This window comes from Nyctereutes procyonoides, unplaced genomic scaffold, assembly GCF_905146905.1.
Source record: "Nyctereutes procyonoides isolate TBG_1078 unplaced genomic scaffold, NYPRO_anot_genome, whole genome shotgun sequence".
Taxonomy (NCBI): Eukaryota; Metazoa; Chordata; class Mammalia; order Carnivora; family Canidae; genus Nyctereutes; species Nyctereutes procyonoides.
Window position 1 is genome coordinate 38404099 of NW_026575048.1, and position 25617 is coordinate 38429715.

The 25617-nt window shown below is 38.7% G+C and overlaps 1 protein-coding gene across 1 annotated transcript; it reads left to right on the plus strand.

Annotated features, from left to right (window-relative positions):
• Nucleotides 1-7685: 7685 nt before the first annotated feature.
• RNF103 (ring finger protein 103) lies at nucleotides 7686-25179 on the plus strand. The gene is made up of 4 exons (XM_055327119.1): nucleotides 7686-8454; nucleotides 10786-10925; nucleotides 19444-19559; nucleotides 23164-25179. Exons 1-4 carry the CDS (start codon nucleotides 8229-8231, stop codon nucleotides 24737-24739), a joined length of 2058 nt encoding a protein of 685 aa, XP_055183094.1. The 5' UTR covers nucleotides 7686-8228; the 3' UTR covers nucleotides 24740-25179.
• The last annotated feature ends 438 nt before the right edge of the window (nucleotides 25180-25617 follow it).

The following is a 25617-nucleotide window of genomic DNA, read 5'->3' on the forward strand; positions in this document are numbered from 1 at the left end:
TGGCTCCCTTACCTGCCTCGAATCTGTGTTTAGCAGGGTGTATCAGTCAGACATAGAATGATAAACACCTAACCTAACCACATGGGACTTAGATTTCTAGCCTTTATTTTTTTAACCATTGCTAACCATTCCCCTCCCCTTTATTTTTTTTTTTACCAAAATATGTTCTCTATAATGGGGTTAGAGGTCAAAGCAAAGAAAATGTGGCTTTTCCTAGGCCACTCTCCTTGTCCTCACCAGAAAGCAAAGTGGTAAATGTTGGTATCCCCTTTCCTTTGCTCCCTATCTACCATACTGAGGTCCTTGCAGGTCACACTCTTGCTCCTCTGGCTCAGTGGAACTGATCAGTGTCTTGGATTTAGAGATGTATAGACAAAAAATAGAAACTGAAGATAAGAGCAAATCCAAGGGTCTCCAGAACCTATGATGGTGCAAAGGTCTCAGGGCTATTCTCTGGGTCACCTCTCCCTGGCTACCTAATCTAAAGAGGGCTAGAGGCTGTTTATAAGGGCCAGGGTTGAAAGAGGTATGCATCACCACTTGCCTTCCACTGGTCTCAATTCAGTCATTCACCAAACCTAATTGCAAGAAAGGCTAAACACTGTTCTCTGTCTAGACTGCTGGTCAGAGGCCATGGTTTAGGGGACCTATGTCACAACCTCTACTACACTAAACAGTTGGTGCCACAGAATCCAGAAAAGTTTCAGAAATTGGAAGCATGACACTCTGGAAGCCTAAGATGGCTGGAGGATTTGCAAAAAGTTTCATGAGATACAGTTTTACCCTGTACAGCCAGGCACTTGCCCCTCTCTGACCCCAGAGGAAGATGGGAAGTTTGTCCTCTGAAATGAACAGATTGGTTCTGGGCTTAGAAATTCCTATTGTGGTCATGTGACAGAGATGAGGAATCCTAATGGCTGAGATTTGATATTCCCATCCTCCTTCTCTGACTTGGTCCCAGGATGCTGATAACCGTGCTTGAACTTTCCAGGCAGGATTCCTCTCTGAAGAAAGCAAACAGCCAAGGAGAAAAATGTATAGATCCTCCTAGTGAAATGGCTGTGTCTTGACCAGGTACCTTTCAGTGAGCCCCACTTACTCTCAGAGAACTTTTCAGTACCTTACATTTATGAACCTATGAACAAGGAGAGAGCCAGGGTTTACTAAGTAATTAAAGACAGCCTCTTACGTGAAAGACTAAGTCCAAAATAAATAAATTGAAAATGAACCCAGATCTAAGAGGCAATGCAAAGAGCAAAAGAAAACTTATGGGGAAAATTGCTATTAATTAATATCTTCAGAGAGAGATGAGAATGTATTGCATGCATAAAACAAAAATAATAGAATGTTACAGAAAAGGCACATCCCTGTGACATGAAAGAGCTTTTGAAAATTAAAAATAGGATAGACAAAATTAACAATTCAGCAAAAGGGATGAAAAATGAAGTTGAAAAAAACTCCTAGAACAAAAGGCAAAAAGAGGAAAACTGGAAAAGAAGAGAATAAAATTATAGGATCAATGTAAGAGTTTCAACGTCTCATTAAGAAGAGGTCCAGAAAAATGAGTGGACAAAGGAAATTATCAGAGAATCTCCCAGAGCTGAAGGTCACAAGTTGCCGTGTTAAAAGGGCCCCACTGGACACTCAACACAATGAAGGAAAGGAGACTTGCACTCAGGCACATTATCATAAAAGTTCAGAATACCACAGATGAAAAGAAGAGTTGAGAGCTTACAGAGTGAAAAAACAAGTCACAACAGAAGCCAAAAGGTAATGGATCAATGCTTTCAAAATTCTTAGGGGAAGGGGTTTCCAATTTAGAATTCTATACTTAGCCAAACTATCATTTAAACATGAAGGGTTAAAAAGGGGGCGGGGGTAACTGCAACTAACTCTTAAATGGCTCAAGAAAAAAAATGCATATACAAAATAGAGAAAAGATATGTAAAGCTAACATGGTGAAAACATTAATTGGTGAATGGCACAAAGGAGGTTTTGTTAATATTCTTGCAAGACTTCTCTAAATTTGGAAAAACAAAAGTTTGAGAATAGAGTAAAGGAATTTCAGATGTGTAAGGTCTCTGAAGTTTATCTCAATGTCCACTTTTTAAATAAGTCACTGCAGGATGAGATGTGTTCCATGCAAACAAGAAGGAAGTGAAAGAACAAACATGCAACCATGGAATCAAGAAAACAGAATCCAACATAGAAGAGTTGTGATAGGAAAGTCCTGGGATGAAGCTCATTGTGGTCTGGAAAGGAGCCTAGCTTCCTTCTAGCTTGGAAGAGGATGGACAGAGAATTCATTTCCAGTAAAATATGGAATTGATACATTAACCATTTGAGTAGTTTTATAGTTCAGAGAAAGAATTTGACGATGAATAAATGGACAGGCCTATCGAAGATAGAACCAACCAAAATCTGAGTTAATTATTAACTCCAGGAAAATGAATGAGTGCACAAAAAAGGAAATACAAATGATGTGATTCAGCCATCAACAAGATTATGTGGTTACATTAATGTAAAAATAAATAGAGAATATAATCACTTTGGAAATGAGGGAGGGAAATGGTGTGTGAGTCGAGGGTATAAATCATTCCTCATTTTCTGTAGTAAGAAATCAGTAGATAATGTAAAAAAATGAAAAGATCAAGAAAAGCAATAGAAAATTCTAATTTGGAAATACAAAGACAACATGAGAAAAATGCTTCAAAGAATTGAAGGTAGTTTTCTTTGAGAAGTGGTAGTTTTGTCAAAGTGGGTAGGGAGAAGCAGGGGATCTGTTTTTGATAAACAGAGTTTGTTGGGATGGTCCCATCTTATCCTTGCTAGTCTGGTATAATTTTATTGCCCTTGTCCCTTTCACTCTCAAAATCGTTCCAATTTGCATAAAGCCTTGAAGTGTTCTTTTGGTTTTGTTTTGCTTTGTTTTAAAATTTTTATTTATTTATTTAAGAGACAGCATGAGCTGAGGGAGAAGCAGATGGAGAGAGAGAACCAGACTCCCTGCTGGTTCTCTCCCTGCTGGAGCAGGGAGCTAGATACAGAGCTCAATCCCAGGACCCTGGGATCATGACCTGAGCTGAAGGCAGATGCTTAATTGAGTGAGTCACCCAGGTACACACACCTTGAAGTGTTATTTGACTTTTTTGTTGTTGTTATTTGACTTTTTAAACTATGTATAGGTAATACTTTGATAAAAATAAAATGAAAACAGAAAAAAAATAAAAAGAGAGAACTCTTTGGATCCTAAATAAAATAACCACATGTCATCCAGCTCAGCCAAAGACTTTGATTTTCTTTTCTCTAAAATTAATTCATTTTAAATTAAATACAAGCAGGCTTCCAGTTGTGGAATGAAGTCACAATATTAAAAGGCACAACATAGGGAATATAGTCAATGATAGTATAGTGTTATAGGGTAACAGATGGTAGCTACACTTGTGGTGAGCATAGCATATAAAGAAGCTGATTACTATGTTGCCTACCTGAAACTAATGTAACATTGTGTGTCAACTATACCCAGACACAAAATTTTTAAAAATAAATGAAAGTTTGGGGTAACTGGGTACTGAGGAGGGCACTTGATTGGATTAGCACTGGGTGTTTTACTATATGCTGGCAAATTGAATTTCAATAAAGACAAATGAAAGTTATAAAAGAAAACAAATGATGAAATATATTGAACTGAAACCCTTAAAGGCAGGGACTTACTTCTATTTTTTTTTCCTGTATTTTCATTTGTACCTTTTACCTAGAGTCTGCACTTTATATTGCTTTACAGAACTCATATCTGTATTTTTCTTGTATTTGTGCTATTGGGTCTACAAGAGGCCTACATTTTTTCTTTATTTTTTTAAAAAATATGTGATTTTGGAAAGTTTCCCCTACTAGACTTCAAATAACCTGGCAACAAGGTCCTACTTGACTTCATCCATTTCTCAGTAGCTCAGTGACTTACTCATAAATACTGCTTGAATAAAGGAATAAATGAAAATACATACATATAAACGTACATAAAGCCATATGTCTGCTTCAAAGCCCTTTTAAATTCACTGCTTTGGGCAGCCTGGGTGGCTCAGTGGTTTAGCGCTGCCTTCAGCCCAGGGCCTGATCCTGGAGACCTGGGATAGAGTCCCACGATGGGCTCCCTGCATGGAGCCTGCTTCTCCCTCTGCCTGTGTCTCACATGAATAAGTAAATAAAATCTTTTTTTAAAAATAAATAAATAAATAAATTCACTGCTTCATTTAATCCTTACAACTGTTTTCACCATTCCATTTTGCAGATGATAAAGATGAGATTTACATAGATCTTGTGACATTCTAACAACAGCCAGTAGATACTAGGCCACACTGGACCAGGCCCACTAATGATGGTTCCGATGCTCTTGCCACAATATCAAATGATAAGAATTTAAGTCATCCCACAAATATACAGAATCTGAAAATCAAAAATCAAGAATTCAGGTAATAACCTAGCTGTTAGAAAAACAGATTATGGAAACCAATGAATAATTTAAAAAAATCCTTTTGTCAGACTGGTCTTTGAACAGAAATTATAATTAGTCTGACCAGTTAGGCATCATAGAAACTGTAATCACCCTCATGGAATTATAGCTCACCACTCCCTTGGATTCTCAGAGGATTAATCCCTACTGCAAACCTCCAGACCAAGGAAGCAGTCCTGTTGGTCATTTTATTTTTTAAAACATATCTTAAAATTATAAAAAACAGTGCATGATTTATTTCAGAAAATAATGAAATAGAGATAAAAATACAAAATAAAAAATTTCAATTATCTAAATCCCATCACCTAAAAATGAACACAGTTTACATTTTAGTGTATGTATCTCTACCTTTGTCTAATACTAACACAAAAAAGTAGGATCATATGATGCAAACTTCTCAGTGACCTGCTTTTCTCCCTCACTCTATTTTGGAGATAGTGTTATGTCTGTAACCATTTGTCTATATGGTTCTTTTTAGGAGCTGCCTAGTAACTCACCATTTGGGTTACTGTATTTGACTAATCTTCTGCCATTAGATATTTGGGTTGCTCGTTCTTTCTCTTTTTTATTAATAATAATTATTTTTTCTATTATTTCTATTTTTTATTCTTTTTCTACAGCAACAACAAAACTCTGCACACACACCTCTGTGCACATGTCCAATTGTTTCCTCAGGATAACTTCTCTGAAGTGAGCTTACTGGGCCAAAGTGCATGTATTTCAGGGGGCCTTCTAACTCCTATTGTAAACTGCTGAAAGGCTGTACACCCTAACGATAAAGGATGTAAATGCCTGTACAACTGTATCCCACCAACCCTGTGCTGTTCTTTGATCAGTGCTGTTATCTTTTCTAAGAGTTTACCAGGAGGGAACAAGGCAAGGGGGTTGAGATCTGAGGCAGTTAAAATGAACAAGGAATGCCAAAAAGAGTTCTTTAATTCCTTCTTTAGAGTCCCTCCCACACTCTAGTATTTTTCCAGTTTGAAACTCTGGCCTGGATGGTTCCATCTTCAGCTCACAGTTCAACTTTCCCCACTTGTTCCTCTTTTATATTATTTGATTTGGGATCAGTCTCTCTTTCCTAGTGAGTACCTTGCTTTGAGATGAGGGTTCACCTTATATGTCAAGGTTTGGACAGCAATACTGCCCAGTAGTGGGGTCGTTTTGACATGCCTAAGGATTCTGAAATTTCAGAAACAACCTTGTTAGAATGAACTGTTTAATAGTCTCCCACATAGATCTGCCAGCCATGGAAACAAAGCCCCCATTGAAGCTAGTTAAGACACAGGAGCAGAGGTTGAGAGCTGAATGTATTCCTACACCTCCTCCTCTGATTCTTTTTCCCTCCTCCCTGGGCCCATCCTCTCCTAATTCCTCCTCCAATAGCTGGTCACTGAAATGCCTCTGTGTGCTTTTTTTTATTTTTTATTTTATTTTATTTTTGTGTGTGTGTGTGCTTTATTTTAAAGGGATGCTATTCTGAGGCTACATTCTCAGGGTTCATTCTTTGCTTTCCATTTCTCATTTGTTCCATGATAGAGGATCCCACCTCCATTCTTCCTTTTTTTTTTTTTTTTAAGATTTTATTTATTTATTCATGAGAGACACAGAGAGAGGCAGAGGCGCAACACGGGCAGAGGGAGAAGCAGGCTCCCTACAGGAGCCCTATGTGGGACTTGATCCTAGGGCAGGGATCACACCCTGAGCCCAAGGCAGACGCTCAACCACTGAGCCACCCAGGTGTTCCTTTCATTCTTCCTAAAACTACCCTCACCCCACCCTACTCCCCAGTTCAGGACATTTGACAGCTTTGCACAAATAGCTAATATTTCTCTTGTATTTCCTACGTCTTTTCCTTCCTGTCAAGGGAGCTGATAGAAGCCAGTCTCCTCTGGCTTAATTATGCGACCCCTTTCTCCCTCAAGATTGGCACAGAGTTCGACAGAAAGGGTATGCTCCACTGAGGTTAAATACAGAACCGACGATGCATCATCATCCACATTACTCATTTAATATGTGTTCCTCTTGCTGGCAGTGGCCACACTCAGGGAGGGTAACGAAAGAGAAGACCTGTAAACTTTGCACAGGGACATAGCCACACTCAGCAACCTTTGTCCCGTGAACTCACCGCCTCGATACCCGGCTTTTAACACCCCTAACATTGAAGAGGGGGAGGAAAAAATCCTACGCGGTAAGTCGGCCTAAGTTCTAGCTCCGGTCTTGGCCAAACCTCCTCCAACACACGTTTGTGTACAAACTGCATTTGCACGGAGAAACGGAAAATCATTGCTTTCTACCCCCTCAAAACAACGCCGCCCAAATTCTTTCTAATCCCCAGGGCCTCACATAAACGTATTCACCCAGTTTTACCGATTGCTTTATGAGGATCATTAACTGCCCTATTTGTACAAAAAAAAATACACCAAGCGACAAGAGTCCGAAGTCCAACCCTTAGCCAAAATAACGTGCTGAACGTCTCCAGGGCAAAAGGAGGGAGCGGAGAAGACACTGGAGAGGCAACTCTGGGAGCCGAAGCCCCGCAAGGCTGCGGCCCCGCAGGCTTAGCCACCGCTCGGCCCTGCGCACCCGCTTCTCCCCAGCGCCCCGCCGCGGCGAGCGCTCCCCCGCGGCCCCGCCCCGGCCCCGCCCCGGCCCCGCCCCGGCCCCGCCCCGGCCCCGCCCGGCCCCGCCCCGCCGTCGACGTCAGTTGTTATGTCTCGGCCGGGGCAGCGGCCTCAGCTGATCCTGTGCTCCCGAGGCGGCTGCGGCGGCCTCGCGAGGTGGCGGGGGCGTCTGGGACGGCGGCCGAGATCCGCGCCGCCCAGCTGAGCGGGGCGGGTGCTGCGTGGCCAGGAAGCCGCCCAGGGAGCCGTCTCGGGCCTATTTTTGCTTTCCTTCTCCCGGACCGTCGGCCCGCGCGCCCTATTTCTCTCTGCGGAGACCGCGCCGCCCCCTCCCGGGCCGGGCCGCGGCGCCCCCCGCCGGCCCGAGAGAACCTGGAGCCGCCGCCGCCGCCGTGCCCGCCGCGCCCGCCGCGCCCGCCGCGCCCGCCGCGCCCGCCGCGCCTCTCGCGGAGCCTGGGCGGCCGGCGGGGCCTGGGGCCTGGGCGCCGGGTGCGGCGCTGCGGCGGCCGCTCCTCCCCGCTCCGGGCCCGGGGCCTGGCCCGGCCGAGCGCCGCGCCCGCCTGACCGGCCGCCGCCCGCCGGCCCCAACCGCCTCCCGGGCCGCTGCCCCTCCGGCCCCGGCCTCCCGCCCCGGCCTCCCGCCCGGACCCTGCTTCCTTTGTGGACCTGAATGATTGGCGGGGGGCGGGGGGGGCTCCTCCCTCCCCCTTGAGATTACGGGGCTTGGAGGCCGACCCGCCGCCCGGGGAACGTCCCTCGGCGCCCCGCTCCTGTCGGTGTTGGACTGATGGGGGTTTTTTAGTTTTTAGTTTTTTTTTTTTTTTTTTTTCCCATTATTCTCCCCGTCTCCCGGCTGGAGGGCCCCGCGCGAGGCTCTGCGCCTGTGCCCCTCGTGTCTTCTCACCCCCGCGCGGTAGCCGAAGCCCCGGCCCCCGGCCCCCGGCCCCCGGCCCCCGGCCCCCGGCCGGCGATGGCGCGCCAGTGAGGGCGGCGGAGGGCCCCGCCGGGACGGTGCCCGCGCCCCACTCCCCCGCGCCGCGCCCTTCTGTTTGCGTCTCCCGAGCTCTCTGGGAAGAGAGAAGACGGAGGGGAAGATGTGGCTGAAGCTCTTCTTCCTGCTCCTCTATTTTCTGGTCTTGTTCGTCCTGGCCAGGTTTTTTGAGGCCGTTGTGTGGTACGAAACGGGCATCTTTGCCACCCAGCTGGTGGATCCGGTGGCGCTGAGCTTCAGGAAGCTGAAGACCATCCTGGAGTGCCGGGGGCTGGGGTATTCGGGGCTGCCCGAGAAGAAGGATGTCCGGGAGCTGGTGGAGAAGTCAGGCGAGTATCGGGGTGCCCGGTGGCCGGGGCGGGGTGTGCTTCCCTCCGGAATGAGGCATCCGCTCCCTGGAAGGGGGTTGACCAGGCTACTCCCAGAGCTGCCCGGGGTTTCTACCAAAAAAAGAAAAAAGAAAAAGAAAGAAATCCCAGTTTTGAGAAGGCGGCTGGAGTTCTCTGTAGGGGTGTTGCCGTGTCTTTAAGGTTCGTTTGTTTTTCAAATAACCGATATAAGTGCAGCTTCTTAGCACGGCTTGCTTACTAAGAAACGATTTTCTTAGGAATTAGGGAATGTCCACCGGTTACGGACAACCTGGAAAGCATTGTTTGTCCGTTGAAACTTACAGGGATAGAAGAAAAGGAAAACCCCAAGACGTTGTCCGTATCTGTATTTGTCAGGAAGGAAAAATATCGGAATGCTTAGTATCAAAGAGGCATGTAGGGCTAAGATTTAAATTTTAAATAATGAGTTTAGAGAAAGTGTACACTGTACGTTATTAGCTTTTCATGCTTTATGTTTGGTGAAAATATAAAGTGGATGTGTTTTGTGAATGCCTGCCTTGTTTTGTTTCGGAAGAGTTTATGTTTCAGGGTTTGTTTTTTTTTTTTAAATCTTTATGTCTTGGATGTGAACTTTTTTTTTCTTCCTTTTAGAGGTCACACATACTGCTGCATCAAGTTAAGTGGCTAGAGAAATAGAATTGAAATAGTACTAAGACAATATTTATTTAGCATCTTTATGCGTTGTCAGTAACTGTTGGATTGGGGGTAGGGTTGAATAAGAAATATGGTTAGTTTTTTTTCACCCCTGGACAAAATATATCTTTGTTTAGGTAAATGTCCCAGAAGGGGGAATGTACTGTAACTTGAGAAAGACATTCTGGGTTGCTGTAGGAAGCAGTTGAAACTGATGGTTATCTTTTTTGTTGTTTCAAATATAAATGTCTACTGTGTCTTTTACAAGACAGTTTTTTTTTCCTTATTTAGTACCCTATAGCCATGTTGTGTGATAGACAAGAATACTAACTCCAGAAGAGTTTAGCAATCACATATTTGCAGGTTAAGCATTATCAGATTTGTATCTCACAATTAGGGTAGAGGAGGGAACCTTCTGTAAATGTGATGCTTTTTTTTAGAGAAAACATAAAATCAGGGTGTTGTTGTTTTTTTTTTTTTTCTTGCCTCTTGTTTACTGATTGGTTTATGGTGACTTACTTCTGCGGGGGAGGGAGGATGGGAAATGAAGTAAAATAGATCCCTAATAAATGAATTTTCTAGGTTTAGAAGTCTCAACTGCTTTGATTTAGCCAAAGCCAAATCATTTCACATGGCAAAAAAAAATTTAGTAACACTTTTTTCTTTTGACTTTTATTTAGTGTTGCTTCCTTTGGGCCTGAAAATACTTGTCACTTTGAGTGTACAAACAATGCACATATCATTTAAAGAATACACACAGCCCACAAAAATATGACTCACATCATACATTTTATAGCAGAGGTATTGGTATAGCAATTTTAACTTTATAATTTAAATATTTGTTGTAAATTATTTTACTGCTGTCATGCTTGTTTTCACATTTAGGGCAAAAATTAAAATAATTCGATGTTAGTGTTTACTTTTTATGTGATGATACAAGCTCTCAATTTACACAAAGTTTGAGTATTTTTCTTATAAGTAGACTTTTATATCTAACTTTCAAGTCTTATAAAGCCCTATTACTATTTTAAGAAGATGGTGATGGGAAGTTCTGTAAACCTGTTTCTAAATCTTGTAAGTCAGAAGTATGTAAATTATACTGTTTAAAAATTATTTGATGCCTGGATATGTTATACACAGAACTAAATAGTACTGTGATGGCTTTTTGGACTTACCAGGAAATTACTTAATTTCCTAATGAATTATGTGATGACTCCACTAGAATATAAGCTCCATGAGAAGATGGATTTTTGTGTGTTCGTTTTTGCCTGACACATAGTAGGTTCTTTTTTTTTTTTTAAGATTTTATTTATTTATTCATGAGAGACACAGAGAGACAGTGAGGCAGAGAGAGAAGCAGGCTCCATGCAGGGAGCCCGATGTGGGACTCGATCCTGGGATCATGCCCTAGGCCAAAGGCAGACGCTCAACTGCTGAGCCACCCAGGTGTCCCACATAGTAGGCTCTTATGACATATCTATTGAGTGAATCTTAAATGGATGTATTCAGGTTCTACTTTTCTATAGACTGAAATGGAAGTATTGTTACATGAGTTTTAATGGTGTAAAATGAAATTAATCATTGAAGTTGGGAATGTAGAATTTTTGAAATTTTACTGGTGTTTTTTCCTTTCTTCAGGTGACTTGATGGAAGGTGAGCTCTATTCTGCACTCAAGGAAGAGGAAGCATCTGAATCCGTTTCTAGTACCAATTTCAGTGGTGAAATGCACTTCTATGAGCTTGTAGAAGACACAAAAGATGGCATCTGGCTAGTTCAGGTATCAGAAACAGTGATAGAAGTGAAATTATTTTTACCAAAATAGTATTCAACAGCTGGTGGCACTCCTTTATACTTGTGTCATGTTTTTCTTAAACAAAACTCAGTCCTCATAGGGAGCCTCTGGTGTCTTGGTTTTATAGACCAAGGAAAATGAAAATTGAAGAGGGGGAGAGGAAGCTTTGGGGAAAGAGAGTTGACTGTTTTGTTTAGAATCAGCAGAAACAAATCCATTGTACTCGTTGGATCTTCATTAAAGTAAGAAACACAGATATATCCCTTTTGTTGAATGATTACGTTTTAGTTTTGGTGAACTCCAGTTTTTAATTCAGTGATCCAAATGGTTTTTGTATCTAAATGAAGAACCGTGAAGCAAAAGTAAGAGAATCCTTCTATTAGGCTAATAGCCAACTTTGTGACTATAGGGGAAGAGATACTGTGGGGAATGGTGGGAAGTGCTCTTTGCTTTGCTTACAAAATTGGATGAAATGATCATTTTAAACCCTAGCCCTTGTGATATCAAAACTGTGAAATTTAATTAGCATGTTAAAGTTGTAGAGTTACGAAGGGTCTAAAACTTAGTCTTTTATGCTTCCCAAAGTGTGGTTCATGTATCACTCATAGTAAATGAGTGGGCACATATTATCATTTATGAATTTTAATGCAAATGAGAAAAGTCAATATTTTATTGAACATGTAATTTCATAAATATTATTTAGGGCAAGCTAAAGTTATTTAAATTTTTAAAAATATAAGACCACTTAAAATATCAAGTAACTAACAGCATGATTTTGGCTAAAATTATGATTATTGAATCAGTATCCAGTCCCAGGACCCCAGATTTCTTGTCCAGTACTGTTACCATTCCACACTGGGGTTGGCTAAGTTTGACCTGGAGTATAAAAAATCAAAATAGCTTCTTTATATTTCTTACTGAGAACAATGACATCAAAATATAGTAGAAAAATCTAAGAATTCAGAGACCTTACATGCAGATCTGATCCTGTCATAGATTTGCAATATAATTGTGGATAGACAGATTTTTTGTTGTACTTGGCCACAAATAAAATATATACATCTAAAGAGGTTGGAATAATACTGTTGTGCATGGGGCTAAAGAGTTGAGGTTTAGGAATTCTTCAGGTGATTACGTTAGCTATTCATGACTTCCTTTACATGCAGTCTTCCTATTGTGTTTGACCTTTTACCTGCCAAATAATCTAATTCTATAGTTTTTAAATTCAGCAAAAGGAGAATCTGGGAGGTTATGTGTTATGTTATGTTAGTCTATATGTCACCATCAAATTCTAGTTTATTTCTCTGTGAATTAATTGATATTGAGAAATAAACTAGTATCTCTAAAACTTTAATTTATAAGTAAGTAGTTATTCCATTTCTTTTCCCAGATACTTATATCTTATGGTCTGATCAAGAAAGACTGATTGGTTTTGATAATTTTATTTACTGAGGTTGAGTTGAATAGTCTGTCCCATGTACCTGTGTTCTCTAAATATTTGTCCATACATTGAATGATCCCATAGAGATGAATAATAAATAGATACTGAATACCTTCCAAACTTGGAAAAGCCATGTCAAAAGTCTAGAAATTTTTTTGGTATATAGGATTCTACCTACAAACAATGAATACATTCTGGTTCACTACTTAATGTATATTCTTGCTTGTAAATGATCTACTCCTCTTTAATGTTCTATTAAAGATAGAAGTGCCTGGGTGGCTCGGTTGGTTAAGTGTCTGCCTTTGGCTCAAGTCGCGATCTCAGGGTTCTGGGATGGAGCCGCACATCCAGCTCCCTGCTCAGTGGGGAGAGTCTCCTTCTCCCTCTCCTCCTGCTCATGCGCGTGCCCTGTCTCTCAATCAAATAAATAAAATCTTAAAAAAAAGATAAGCATGGGGGTCCTGGGTGGCTCAGTCAGATAAGCCTCCAACTCTTGGTTTTAGTTTAGCTCATGATCTCGCAGTTGTGGGATCAAGCCCTGTATCCCCACTGAGTGTAGAGCCTGCTTCGGATTCTCTCTCCCTCTCCTCCTCTGCCCCTTCCTCCACTCATGCACATGCACTCTCTCTCAAATAAATAAAATCTTAAAAAAAAAATAAAGATAAACATGGATTAAACTCTGTTAATAATGTGACAAAATTCAAATAGTTTATTTAGCAGTTAGTTGTATGCCAGGTTCTGGAAATATACCAGGAACATACACAAGGCTAAGTCCTTGCTCTCACTTTCCAGTTGGGAGAGGTAGGCAATAAATAAGTAAATATTTAATATAGCATCAAATTAGTGGAAAATGCTAAGAAGAAAAGTAAGGTAAGGAGATAGAGTGGCAAAAAAATTCTCTGATAAGGTGACGCTTGAATGAAATGAAGAATAAATAATGAATGATAGTGAATGTAAACATTATAAATTTTAATCATTAAATTAATTTCCTCTGAAAATATTTGTTAAGCCTCACAAGATATTAGTAGTTAAAAAATGACTCCTAAGAAAAATAGAATATATAGTTTTCCATGTGTTTTGGTAATAGGACATACACTTAATTTTCCAGTGACTTTCAGGACTTGCACTGATCACCAGTGTCTGGCTTGTGTCCCTTGGGGCCAGTGGCTTACATATGTCAGATGGCTGGCTTGGGTTAGAACAGTCTCTTGCCAGGACAACTGAGAAGATTGAGATTGAAACTATGTCTTCAGGCATTCTGAAGTCACCAGCTAACCTAATCAGCACAGACATTGGTTTAAGCTCTTAAAAGAAACCTATTGTTTTTTTGTTTTTAAATTGAAAATGTCTGAAATGTCTGTTAGAAAATAAGTATTCTCTCAGTTGCTCGTCATTGTTTCAGTTCAGGTCATATTTATCTAATCTCTTGTGAAAGGTAACTTTAAAAATCCTGTTTTTAGTAATTTGAATTATTCTTTTCTATTTATTTTAGAAGACGCTAATTTTAGTTTGCTCTTTTTTTTTTTTTTTTAATTTTTGAGTGCACATAGATCCCAGCCAGTTCAATCCTCTTCAGATTGCCTTTATTTTAGGTTTCCTGTGTAAGAAATATTTAGCATATCAGAGGTCTTTTTCTCGCATTTTTCTGGGAGAAATTATGAATTATGGTTTTCTTTTGTATTTATTGAGAAAAAATGTAGTTAGATGGCATTTGACTGATAATTAGCACTTTAGACTTCTTATGTGATGTCATTGAAAGGATGTCTAGATTTACTTATTTAGGGAAAGTGTGACTTTAATAACTGGGTATATGACTTAGCTATTCCATCACATGGTCAGCTCGTTATTTTTCTGGAATGGATTGGTAATCTAGGTTGATTTATCTTTTTTGGTGACATTACATGTGGAATGATGACACTACACGAGAAAAGTGAATTTGTATAATTTATTTAGTTCATCCTATATTTCTTATGATTTCTATCTTCTGGGCAACTCACTCTTTTACTTTCTGTATGATGCATGTTAATGGTCTTTATATCTTTCCCTCCTCAAATGTTTTAAGATATATTGATGCTCATGAATTAACCTTACATTGAACCAGAGTATTAGGATGCTCCATTGCATGTCAAGCTTTTCCATGTCTATCCTGTATTCTCTATAATATGAGGTAAAAAGAACTAATTTTAGTTTTCCAGGCAGCAACACATATGGGACATCTTTATCATCAATATACTATGTAACTCATGGAACAACTGAGTCCTCTTTCTTTTCCTAATAGTTCTAACAAATTTAAGTTTTCCTGCTTTGTTCTTAACCTCAGTTCATATCTTTCATTAGTTATCTTTCAGTATTGTGGATTCTTTGATCTTACCACCACCCAGTCTTTTGAGTAGCATAAATTGAAGACAGTTACTTTTTTTTTTTCTCTTCAGAAAACTCTTAGAGAGGTAGATGGAACAGTGGCTAGGCTTCTGAAGTGGAAAGCTACCATGCTCCGTGGGTTTTATGGGTTTATCCTTATCTTAGCATTTCTATTTCCCTTTTTTGACCTTGTTCAAAGAAGGACTGTGATATTTGTTCCCAACTGGCTTTATCCCCATCATAAGGAATTTAACATCACTGGAATTGAGGTAGCAGTGAAAAAGCATCATGTGATTTAAAGTAAAGCTTTGGGTCAATATTTACTGAAATATTGTTGTTTTATTTCCTGTTTGGCTAAAAAAATGTTAATAGCTGTCTTAAAACTTATTTACCTTTGTTCTAGACAATACTTTTGTTCAGGGAGATTTTAACCTGTTCATTCCTTTCTTGACACTATTATAAAAGTGAAGTACATGGCAAGCTACTTTATCGTTTATTTTGTACTGATGAAAAACTTTTATTTCTGCTTACTCATAAAGAAAGCTAGTAGGGATACCAAAGAAATAATTAAATACCACTGAATTTTGTTTCTGTCAATCACTTGTCCTCACTTTTAATGATTTTATATAATTTGCATATATTTATTTAAGTTGGTCTATGATTTTGAAAGTAGAAACTCCCCATAAATAATGAAATATTGAGATGCAGAAAATATCATAAACCAGCACTCCTGTTCTATGGAGTTTTGTTATTTAATTTAGCCTAAACTTATATGGCAGATGTTCTGGTTAGTAATAAAATTCACCTCTAAAAATTAGGCAAAAATACATGTTTTTTTCTTATACCAATGTACACTTAAAATACCCATAAACAATAACCTGAGGTCCAGTTTTTCTTTTTTTGTTTGTTTTTTTGTTTTTCAGTTTTTCTTTGTAAGATTAACTAGACTACACAAGGTTGACTTCAGAAAATATGGGATTTAATATCACACACTGTCCAACGGAGTTGTGTACATGGTGTGGTGGAGGCAGCTCATACTGTTTCATGAAGGGTGATTGTTAACATCCCTTCCCAACTCCCATGTTTAGAGATAACATGTTGGTAACTTGAAATCAGCCATATGGGAGTATTTATACCTAGGAAATCAGCAAGTAATAGAAATCAGAATTTCCTTTTTATTTTGGAGAGCCAGTTGTTAAACATCTACCAGCAAACCACTGGTTTTATACATTCATCTAACCATCTAATAAATATTTATTGAAATCTAATGTGTGCCAGCTGAACCTTGTGATTAGAATTGAGGGCACAAAGATAAATAACCTATAGCCTGTGCCATAAGACAGCTTAGTTTGGTTTACTAAAATGTGTAGACCAGTAAAAATCTTAGTTTATAAGTATCTTTCAGTTGAGTTACATGGTCCATGATGGTGCTAGCATTTTGAAAAATCCTAAAGAACTCTATTAGTGAAATGGAATGTAGGAAAATTGTGGTAGTTTTTTCCTGGAGAAAAGTATATTTTTAAATTCATTGAATTGAAAGTCCTTATGTCTGACTGGGATCAAGAACATTGATATGCGGGCAGCCCCGGTGGCGCAGCGGTTTAGCGCCGCCTGCAGCCCAGGGCGTGATCCTGGGGACCCTGGATCGAGTCCCACGTCGGGCTCTCTGCATGGAGCCTGCTTCTCCCTCTGCCTGTGTCTCTACCTCTCATTCTCTCTGTGTGTTTCTATGAATAAATAAATGAAATCTTAAAAAAAAAGAACATTGATATGCAATTGCGTAGCAAGGTACTATTTATGCTAATGTTTGTCCAGAAAATATTCCAGATGACAGGTTGCTAGGGAAGGGACTTATAACAGATACCAAAAGTTGGTGGCTTTCGAGAACATGTTTAGTCAGAAGTAAAAGAATGAAGTTACTAAGCTGTAAAAAGCTGAAATAATTTAGTTCAACATAAATATTTAATGAGCACCCAAATGAGTTAGGCACGATACTAGCTGTAGGAAATGCAATGGTGAACAAGTGTAGGAATGCCAGTTAGAGAGGCAGATACCCTGGGAAGGAGGAGGGAAAGATTCCTTCACTTCCAGCCTATGCTGCCAACTCTGTTCCAGACTTGGAATTCAGGCTGTACTTTGATCTAGTTTTTTTTCTAGTCTCTGAAAATACTCCCCACAGAGAACACAACATCCTTTCTTGAACTGCCGAGGAATATGTCTCTGCTTTTAATAAGATGAGCAGTGTGAGTGCCACTCAGAATCATCGTGCATACTTTTGGATATGAGCTGTAAGTTGGGAATTCTTAATGGTGTGACCCAGTAGTAATAAGTTAGAGTATTTGATTGTACCATGTGACTCAGCCAGATGAGTTATTTTGTGAAAATATTAAAATGTTTAGTGGTGGTTTAATTCAGCCTCTACAAAATTTAATTTATGTTAAACCTTTAGTTGAATGATCTAACTATATAGGGCATTGAACAGAGCTGTTTCTAATTATATAAATATAACTTTCAAGTCAAATAAAATGCTTTCATGCAATTAATGCCTAGGGGAGTTTTTGTTTTTGCATGGCTCTCTGTGTTAGGGATCATTAAACTCTTCAAAAGCAGGTGAGGGAACAGCTTGCTGAATAAAAAAGGCCCTACGGTTAAACATTGTCATCACAAACTTGTATTGTCTGTGCTGTAACCAGCAGTGTCTGCCAACAACCCCTCTCATTCCTACTTCCTTTCCTAGCATTGGAGCTTTTGTAAGTCTGAAAAATACCTGTACAATGGTCAGGATCTTCCCTGAAAGATGCTCCTAGACTTAGGGCCATACTTATTCCATTGAATAAAGCAGCATCTTAACCCCTTGATGCAATGTTGTTATAAACACTGACCTGAAATGTTTGGGTTATTTGCAGCCTTGATCAGGAAATGGAAGTGAAAAGGAAGTTCTTTAAGAGTTCTTTAGAAGAAGTAGGGAGTATGGTGGTATGATTGGACAGAAACTTCTTAATTTTTCTCAGTAACCTGAAAAATAAGTTCAAGATTTCTTTGATTACTTGATGGAAAGAAATACAATATTGACTCTTGAGTAGTAGGGAAAAAAAAGAAAAGAAATATCTGCCCTGCATTTTCTTCCTGACTATTCAGCTAAAATATATCTAGCCCTTTTGGACTGTGGAAAAATGAGTTAGGGACTTAAAGGGTAATGTAACTGGCATGAACCTCCTCAGAAAGAGCTTTCATGTCCTCAGATTATCCTCTTTTTACCTCAGTCATCTAAGCATTTAAATAATAACTCGTAAATAAATTAATAATAACTTGTGTCTCCCTCAATAAGGCCATCTATTTTCACTAAGAAGCACATGAAAACCATTTGTTTAATGCCCTAAATTGGGTATGTGTTTGTGTATTTACGAAGCATCAGAGTCATTACAAAATGTTACATATAGCATATATGTCTTTGTAGATGTGGGGATGATATGACAGTAGCAATGGTATACAGCAGAGATTAGTGGACAGTGATCTGTGTGCCTATAAAGTGAAGTTTAAGTTACTTGTCACCACTTATGTGCTCTCTTTCTGCTGCCCTTGAAATTTGTTAGGCTTCCCAGCAGAGGCCACAGTGAGGTAGCTATACCATTCCTGTGTTTCCCAGGGAGTATATCTTGGCACTCATTTCACACACACAACTGGGATTTCACTTCCTGGAGGCTTTGTGAACATGAAAATGTCCCTTCCTCCCAGAAAGGACCCCAGAGTATTGTGTTGTAATTTTGAATTAGATAACATCAGTTACGTAGCATTTGTTAAAATAAACTTGGCCTATATACCCTGGGTTTAAAATAAATCAAACAGATGGTTTCATGAAGACTTCAGACATTTTGGCTTTCCTTTACGTTCCCATTTAGTTGTTTTTGTGTTTTTGTTTTTAACATATAATTTTGTTTTTTACTCCTATGTTTGTCAAAGTCCTGCCTCATTCAAAGCAGGAAGATTAGGGAATAAAAGGAAAAGGTGTTAACAATTAGAAAGGCTAAGAAACCATTATACATTTTGAAGGTTAACTTACAGTTTTTTTTTTCTTTTAAAAAAAAATCTTTTACTTTTCTCAATCTTAATTGTGTTTGAAAGCTATTTGCAAATTTGAAGAAGTTCAAGAGCATAGAATTCATTATGGTAATTCTTTTTATATGTTAGAACCTTTTCATGATTGTTAAGAAAAAGCCATAGAAGTGTAGTATTGGTTTAGTCAAAGCATAGTTTAATAGAAAACATATGTTTGACTCTTGGCTCCATAATTATATTTCAAAAAAGTGAAATTTGTACTCATTGAACCCACATGTGATAATTTCTAGTAAGCTATATTTGGATTATTGTTTTAAATTTTTAGAGCAGAGAAATGCCTCCAAAGGCCATTTTCTTCCTGTGTAACTTATTTCTAGAGAATAGGCTACAGGTTGGAGAATGTGGCTAGCTTCTTAATATTGTTTTGATTCCCTCTACTGCCACAGAGTGTGGAAGGTTAATGCACTGTATTCAGTGTTTTAAGCCTTTTCAGTTGGACATTTGTTCCTTCTACGAGAATTGCAATGATGATATGACCAGGAACAGAATCTTTGCAAAAGGTAAAGATATATTATAGATAATAAATGGTTGGTTTGACTTCATTTTAGGTAATTAAAGTTTCTGTTTTTCTTTCTGGACAAATAGGTCATAGCAAATGACAGAAGTCCCTTGGTTGGTAAAATCCACTGGGAGAAAATGGTGAAAAAGGTGTCAAGATTTGGAATACGTACAGGCACTTTTAATTGTTCCAGTGACCCCAGGTGAGTTGATTAGGCAATTCTTAGAATCTGAGATCTGACCAGAATTGTCTTAATTAATGAAGACAATGATATAAGAAGCCTATTCGAACTGAAAGCTAATTATAATGTTTAGCACACTGTTACCCAGGTGCTTGATCAATAGTTTTTGATAAACTGGCAGTTTTTTACTTTCTTTCTGAAATGTCTTTCTTTATGTCATTCTTCTGTATTCTTTCTAGTGGGGGTGACTCTTAAGAATATGCCTTCAGTCAGTTTGGTTTCAGTTTTCTTTCCAAAAGACTTTGGCACATTTATAGCTTGTGCTGATTGAAATCTTTTGTCATAATTATGACCTCCACTTTGCACGCAGACACTTATTTCTATCTGCCCTATTATTACCCCTAGAAATGTCCTTTTCCCTAAACCCAGTGTTTGTATTGCTTTCTTTACTGGAGTTCCTTCTCTAGGATGGCCTCAGGGCAGCCTCCTCAGATGTGTTGGTCTCATTGTACAGCAGTACTTTCCTGACTTTGTTAGCTCCCCTAAGAATGTTCAAGACCACCACCTCTGGGCGCCACCTGACTCTGCTGGGCAGCAGTTATAATTTTTCCCTGCAAGTATACTCAGCTTGCCTGGCTGTAATTTCTGTCATTCCCTCAAGAAAGCAATAGCTTACAAGGCTAAAAAGCCCTCTGTTAGGTCTTTTTTTTTTTTTTTTTTCTTTTCTTTGAGAAAGTAGAAAACAAGGTGGGGTATGTCTTTGGAGGGTTGGAGAGATGGGGGATAGTAAAGAGCAGCTCCACATTGGAATTGCAGGAGCTGAGTGGCAAATGGGTCAGGAGGGCCTTTGGTGAGAGTAAATGGGTAGAGGGCCAGTGGAATAAGTGGAGAAGGGAAAAGTAAAGGGGAGATTGGAGAGCAGGCCTGAAAGGCCAAGGAGACCAATGATCTCTGAAGAAACCACATTATATAAACAGAAATACTAAGGTTTCTTTTTAAGTACCACATGTCACATAAACTTGAGTAACAAACTCACCATATTTTCTATCATTTTTAGTCTTCAAATTCTCTAAGAATCTTGGAAGGTTTAGTTTAAGAACTAGAGTTATTTTCATGGTATTCAGTCTAGAAAGTTAAAGCTATCACTTAACTCTGAAAAGAAAGCATATAATACATTTGTTTTCATACATGAAGAAATGTATGCACTAAGTCCTTCTTTGCCTGTTTTACACAGTAGGTCTTCTGTCAGAAAGATTGGCATTTAATTTATGTCATAACTCAGAAGCCAGTATTCTCTGATGTAGTTATAGGAAGATAAAAAGAATGACCGAGAGTAGAAATATGTTATCACAAGTATCATATGAAATTTAAAAATTAAAGCTACTTAAAGATATTTAAGATGTAAATAAAGCAATTTATTTAACTTGTTGCTTTGGGGAGCAGAGGGTAAAAATTCAATGAATTACTACTTTGCATTATATGAACACAGTGTTAAAGGATAAAAGATATTTTCTTTATAGGAATTCATAATTCTCAAACCACTTAGGGCAATATTGATATTAATGGAATCTATGCTGTTAAGTGAATCAACTCAACAAGAAGCTGAATCGTGGTCTGTGATTCTGAGTCACCCAGATAGTATCTCAGAGTCATTACTAACCTTGTCTTTATGACATAACATGCTATTTTCATATATCTGAAGTTAAATCTCAAAATTTCTGAGATACAACTTATTTTATTATCGTTATAAAATCATATGACATACGTTGAGACTTTCAGTCTGATCATATAAATGTGTAGTGTGCTTATTTAAATAAAATATAATTCATGCTGGGGCACCTGGCTGGCTCAGTCAGGGGTGCATGCGACTCTTGATCCCTGGGGTTGTGAGTTCGAGCCCCACATTGTGTGTAGAGATTATTTAAAATAAAAAAATATATATATATATAGACACACACACACACACAGATGTAATCTGTGTTTACTAAGTAAAGGATAACACTTAGGACATATATATAAATATTTTTAATAGGAAAATAAATTGAACATTTATTACCATACATTTACAAATCTATAATGAACAAAATGTACCTTCATATGGTAGATTTTCTTTTTTTCATCTTTATTGAGATAAATTTACATACCAGAAAACTCTGCATGGTAAGTTTTTAGGAAAAAAAAACTTTTTATTTAAAAAAGGAAAATGGGGATCCCTGGGTGGCGCAGCGGTTTGGTGCCTGCCTTTGGCCCAGGGCACAATCCTGGAGACCCGGGATCGAGTCCCACGTTGGGCTCCCGGTGCATGGAGCCTGCTTCTCCCTCTGCCTGTGTCTCTGCCTCTCTCTCTCTCATTCTATGTGACTATCATAAATAAATAAAAATTTTAAAAAATAAATAAATAAAAAATAAAAATAAAAAAGGAAAATGCACTTAAAATTTCTCCACTGTCATACAACAGTCTTTATTTTTCAGTATTTCCTTTCATTTTTTATCTAGTTTTTAGGGGGAGAGTGATGTCGCAAATAGTATAGCAAGAATTTGTCCATTTCCAAAAGGATTAGAGTGATGACCACACTGGATAAATATAAGCAGATGATTTAATTTTAGTTAAATTCTTCTATACTTACTCATCCTCTAACTGAATCTCCTTTAATTTTTTTTTAAGATTTTATTTATTTATTCATGAGAGACATACACACACAGAGAGAGAGAGAGAGGCAGAGACACAGGCAGAGGTAGAAGCAGGCTCCATGCAGGGAGCCTGATGTGAGACTTGATCCCCTGTCTCCAGGATCATACCCTGGGCTGAAGGTGGGGCTAAACTGCTGAGCCACTGGGGCTGCCCATGAATCTCTTCTTAATCTGAAAACTTACTTTGTTTCATCTGTATTAAATACTCCTCTTCATGATCTTCATTAAAGAGACGAGAGAATATAAAAAGCATGGGACTTGATCTTTCTTAGGTGAACTTTTTTACGTATTACTTTGTAACAGAACCTGTGATGCTTGAGTTAATAAATGGGTATAGCATGGCTCTTACACTCAAGGAACTTGAGTTCAAGTCAGGGACTTGCATGTGGGATAATCTGTTCTCTCTTCTTTGGCCATCTGAATCTAACCACCTTCAAGACCTCATTCATTTCCTAAACTTTTCATGAAATCTTCACTAGCTCAAACTCTGTGATATTCCCTTTTTTTTGAACTTCTTTTACATTAGTAATATATATGATTTTATACTTCTGGGGTTTTTTTCCTTAATAGGACTTTAAATTCCTTTCGAGCAGGAATTATTTTTCTATTTTCTTTTGGATCTTATAAGCACATAATGAAGTAGTAGCTACATAATAGATGCTAAAGTGTTGATTTCCTTGACTAAACTCTTCTATAAAAAACAAACCAGAAACAGAGAGGAAACAAAGCTACAAAAAGAGAGCTTGCTTTCGTTCTTGTACAACTGCCAGGTATTGATACCACTTTTGATTATTTGGAGGTTTTTTGGTTTTGGGCAGAGTATCTTTCAATGCCAAAGAAATTTGTTAGGGGGAAACAAATTGTGCAACAGTGAAGATGAGCAAACTAGCTCATCTGCCAGCCTGGCTTTTACTTATGGTTTACTCTCTTACAGATACTGCAGGAGAAGAGGCTGGATACGATCCACACTCATTATGTCTGTCCCACAAACTAGCACTTCTAAAGGGAAAGTCATGCTTAAAGAATATAGTGGACACAAAATTGAAGTAGAGCACATTTTTAAGTGGATAACTGCTCATGCAGCTTCTCGGATCAAAACTATTTATGATGCTGAACATTTGAAAGAAGAATGGAATAAAAGTGATCAATATTGGGTAAAAATATACCTATTTGCAAACCTTGACCAACCCCCAGCTTTCTTCTCTGCACTAAGTATAAAGTTTACTGGAAGAGTTGAGTTTATTTTTGTTAATGTGGAAAATTGGGACAACAAGAGTTATATGACAGATATTGGTGTATATAACATGCCATCATATATTCTTAGAACTCCTGAAGGAATTTACAGATATGGAAACCACACAGGTGAATTTATATCCCTTCAGGCCATGGATTCATTTTTGCGCTCATTGCAACCTGAAGTAAATGATCTGTTTGTTTTGAGCTTGGTTCTAGTTAATCTTATGGCTTGGATGGACTTATTTATCACACAAGGAGCAACCATAAAGCGATTTGTGGTTCTCATAAGCACTTTAGGGACATATAATTCTCTATTAATTATTTCCTGGCTACCTGTGTTGGGCTTTTTACAGCTCCCTTACTTAGATAGTTTTTATGAATATAGCTTAAAATTGTTGCGATATTCCAATACAACCACACTGGCTTCATGGGTAAGGGCAGACTGGATGTTTTATTCTTCACACCCAGCCCTGTTTCTCAGTACGTATCTTGGACACGGTTTACTAATTGATTACTTTGAGAAGAAGAGGCGGCGCAACAACAACAATGATGAAGTCAATGCCAATAACTTAGAATGGTTATCAAGTCTGTGGGACTGGTACACCAGCTACCTCTTCCACCCGATTGCTTCTTTTCAGAACTTTCCTGTAGAATCTGATTGGGACGAAGACCCTGACTTATTCTTGGAGCGATTAGCTTTCCCTGACCTTTGGCTTCACCCTCTGATACCAACTGATTACATAAAAAATTTGCCAATGTGGCGATTTAAATGTCTTGGAGTCCAGTCTGAAGAGGAAATGTTGGAAGGTTCTCAAGATATTGAAAATGACTCAGACAGCGAGAGCACAGACATTTTTAGCAGTGAGAAGGAAGTATTTGAAGATAAACAAAGTGTAGTTCACAATTCTCCAGGAAGAGCAAGTCACTGTGATGCTGAGGCTTGTTCATGTGCCAATAAATATTGTCAGACCAGCCCATATGAAAGAAAGGGAAGGTCATATGGATCATATAATGCTAATGAAGATATGGAACCTGATTGGTTAACTTGGCCTGCTGATATGCTGCACTGTACTGAATGTGTTGTTTGCCTAGAGAATTTTGAAAATGGATGTTTGCTAATGGGGTTGCCTTGTGGTCATGTGTTCCATCAGAATTGCATTGTGATGTGGTTGGCTGGGGGTCGACACTGTTGCCCTGTTTGCCGGTGGCCTTCCTATAAAAAAAAGCAGCCATATGCACAACACCAGCCCTTGTCAAATGATGTCCCATCTTAACCATGTGCAATTTGTCGTTTATAAGCTTTGAGTATCTTACAGCTTGCCTTTTTAATGTTAGTCACAATGTTTTTGTGGTTTGAAGTTTAGTTTAATGTTAGTGCAGTGACAGGAAATACACATTATGCTAATGTTGATGACAATTACTTGGTTGCCTTGTGTGTCAATTGAATGCATACTTAATTGTAAAATTTTTTATTTACAACATTGGAAATTCAGAAGTTAATGTTTTTTGTAAGCACAAAAGAAGTATGATAGAAATTTATCCTAGCAAGACTTTACAAGGTAGGATCAAATTCTAATGGAATTGAGGCAGTTTCTTATCCTAAATGTTTCCTCCCTTTTTACAATCTGTGTCCAGCACCTCTTGGTTAAATAATGTATGCTCTGAGACATGAAATTAAAACAGACCTATTAAATAAATTATTTTAAAACCAGAAGATTACAGCTTTCCCAATATTAAATTGTTTTTGATGAGGTGGCTGAATGCTATAGGTGTTTTTGCTGGCTTGTTAATTTCACAGGTAAGTCAAATGTGTTCCTTGGCTAATGAGGGAAAACAAAAAGATAAATTATGTTGCTGATACTAGCCAGAGGTGATGTTAGTCAGCCTTGTAGTTTGGTCAGCTTTGATGGGAAGGAATTTCATGGTGGGCTTTTTTTTTTTTAAAGTATTAAGTCGTCTATGAGTAGTATATTCATCTAAGTAAAATCAATCAGCATATTAGCCACACATTGATTACTTATGTTTTTTCCTGGCTTTTATTTTGAACAATTACAAAACTACAGAAAAAATGAAAACAGTACAATGAACATCTATTTCCTAATTCACCAGATGTTTGTATTTTGTTACCTTTGCTTTATCTTCTCTATGTGTA

Excerpts from the sequence above, each read along its gene's own strand:
- RNF103 (XM_055327119.1), top strand. The coding sequence starts at position 8,229 with ATGTGGCTGAAGCTCTTCTTCCTGCTCCTCTATTTTCTGGTCTTGTTC. Across the intron at positions 8,455-10,785 it reads GGAGCTGGTGGAGAAGTCAG|GTGACTTGATGGAAGGTGAG; the intron begins GCGAGTATCGGG and ends TCCTTTCTTCAG. Across the intron at positions 10,926-19,443 it reads ATGGCATCTGGCTAGTTCAG|GTCATAGCAAATGACAGAAG; the intron begins GTATCAGAAACA and ends CTGGACAAATAG.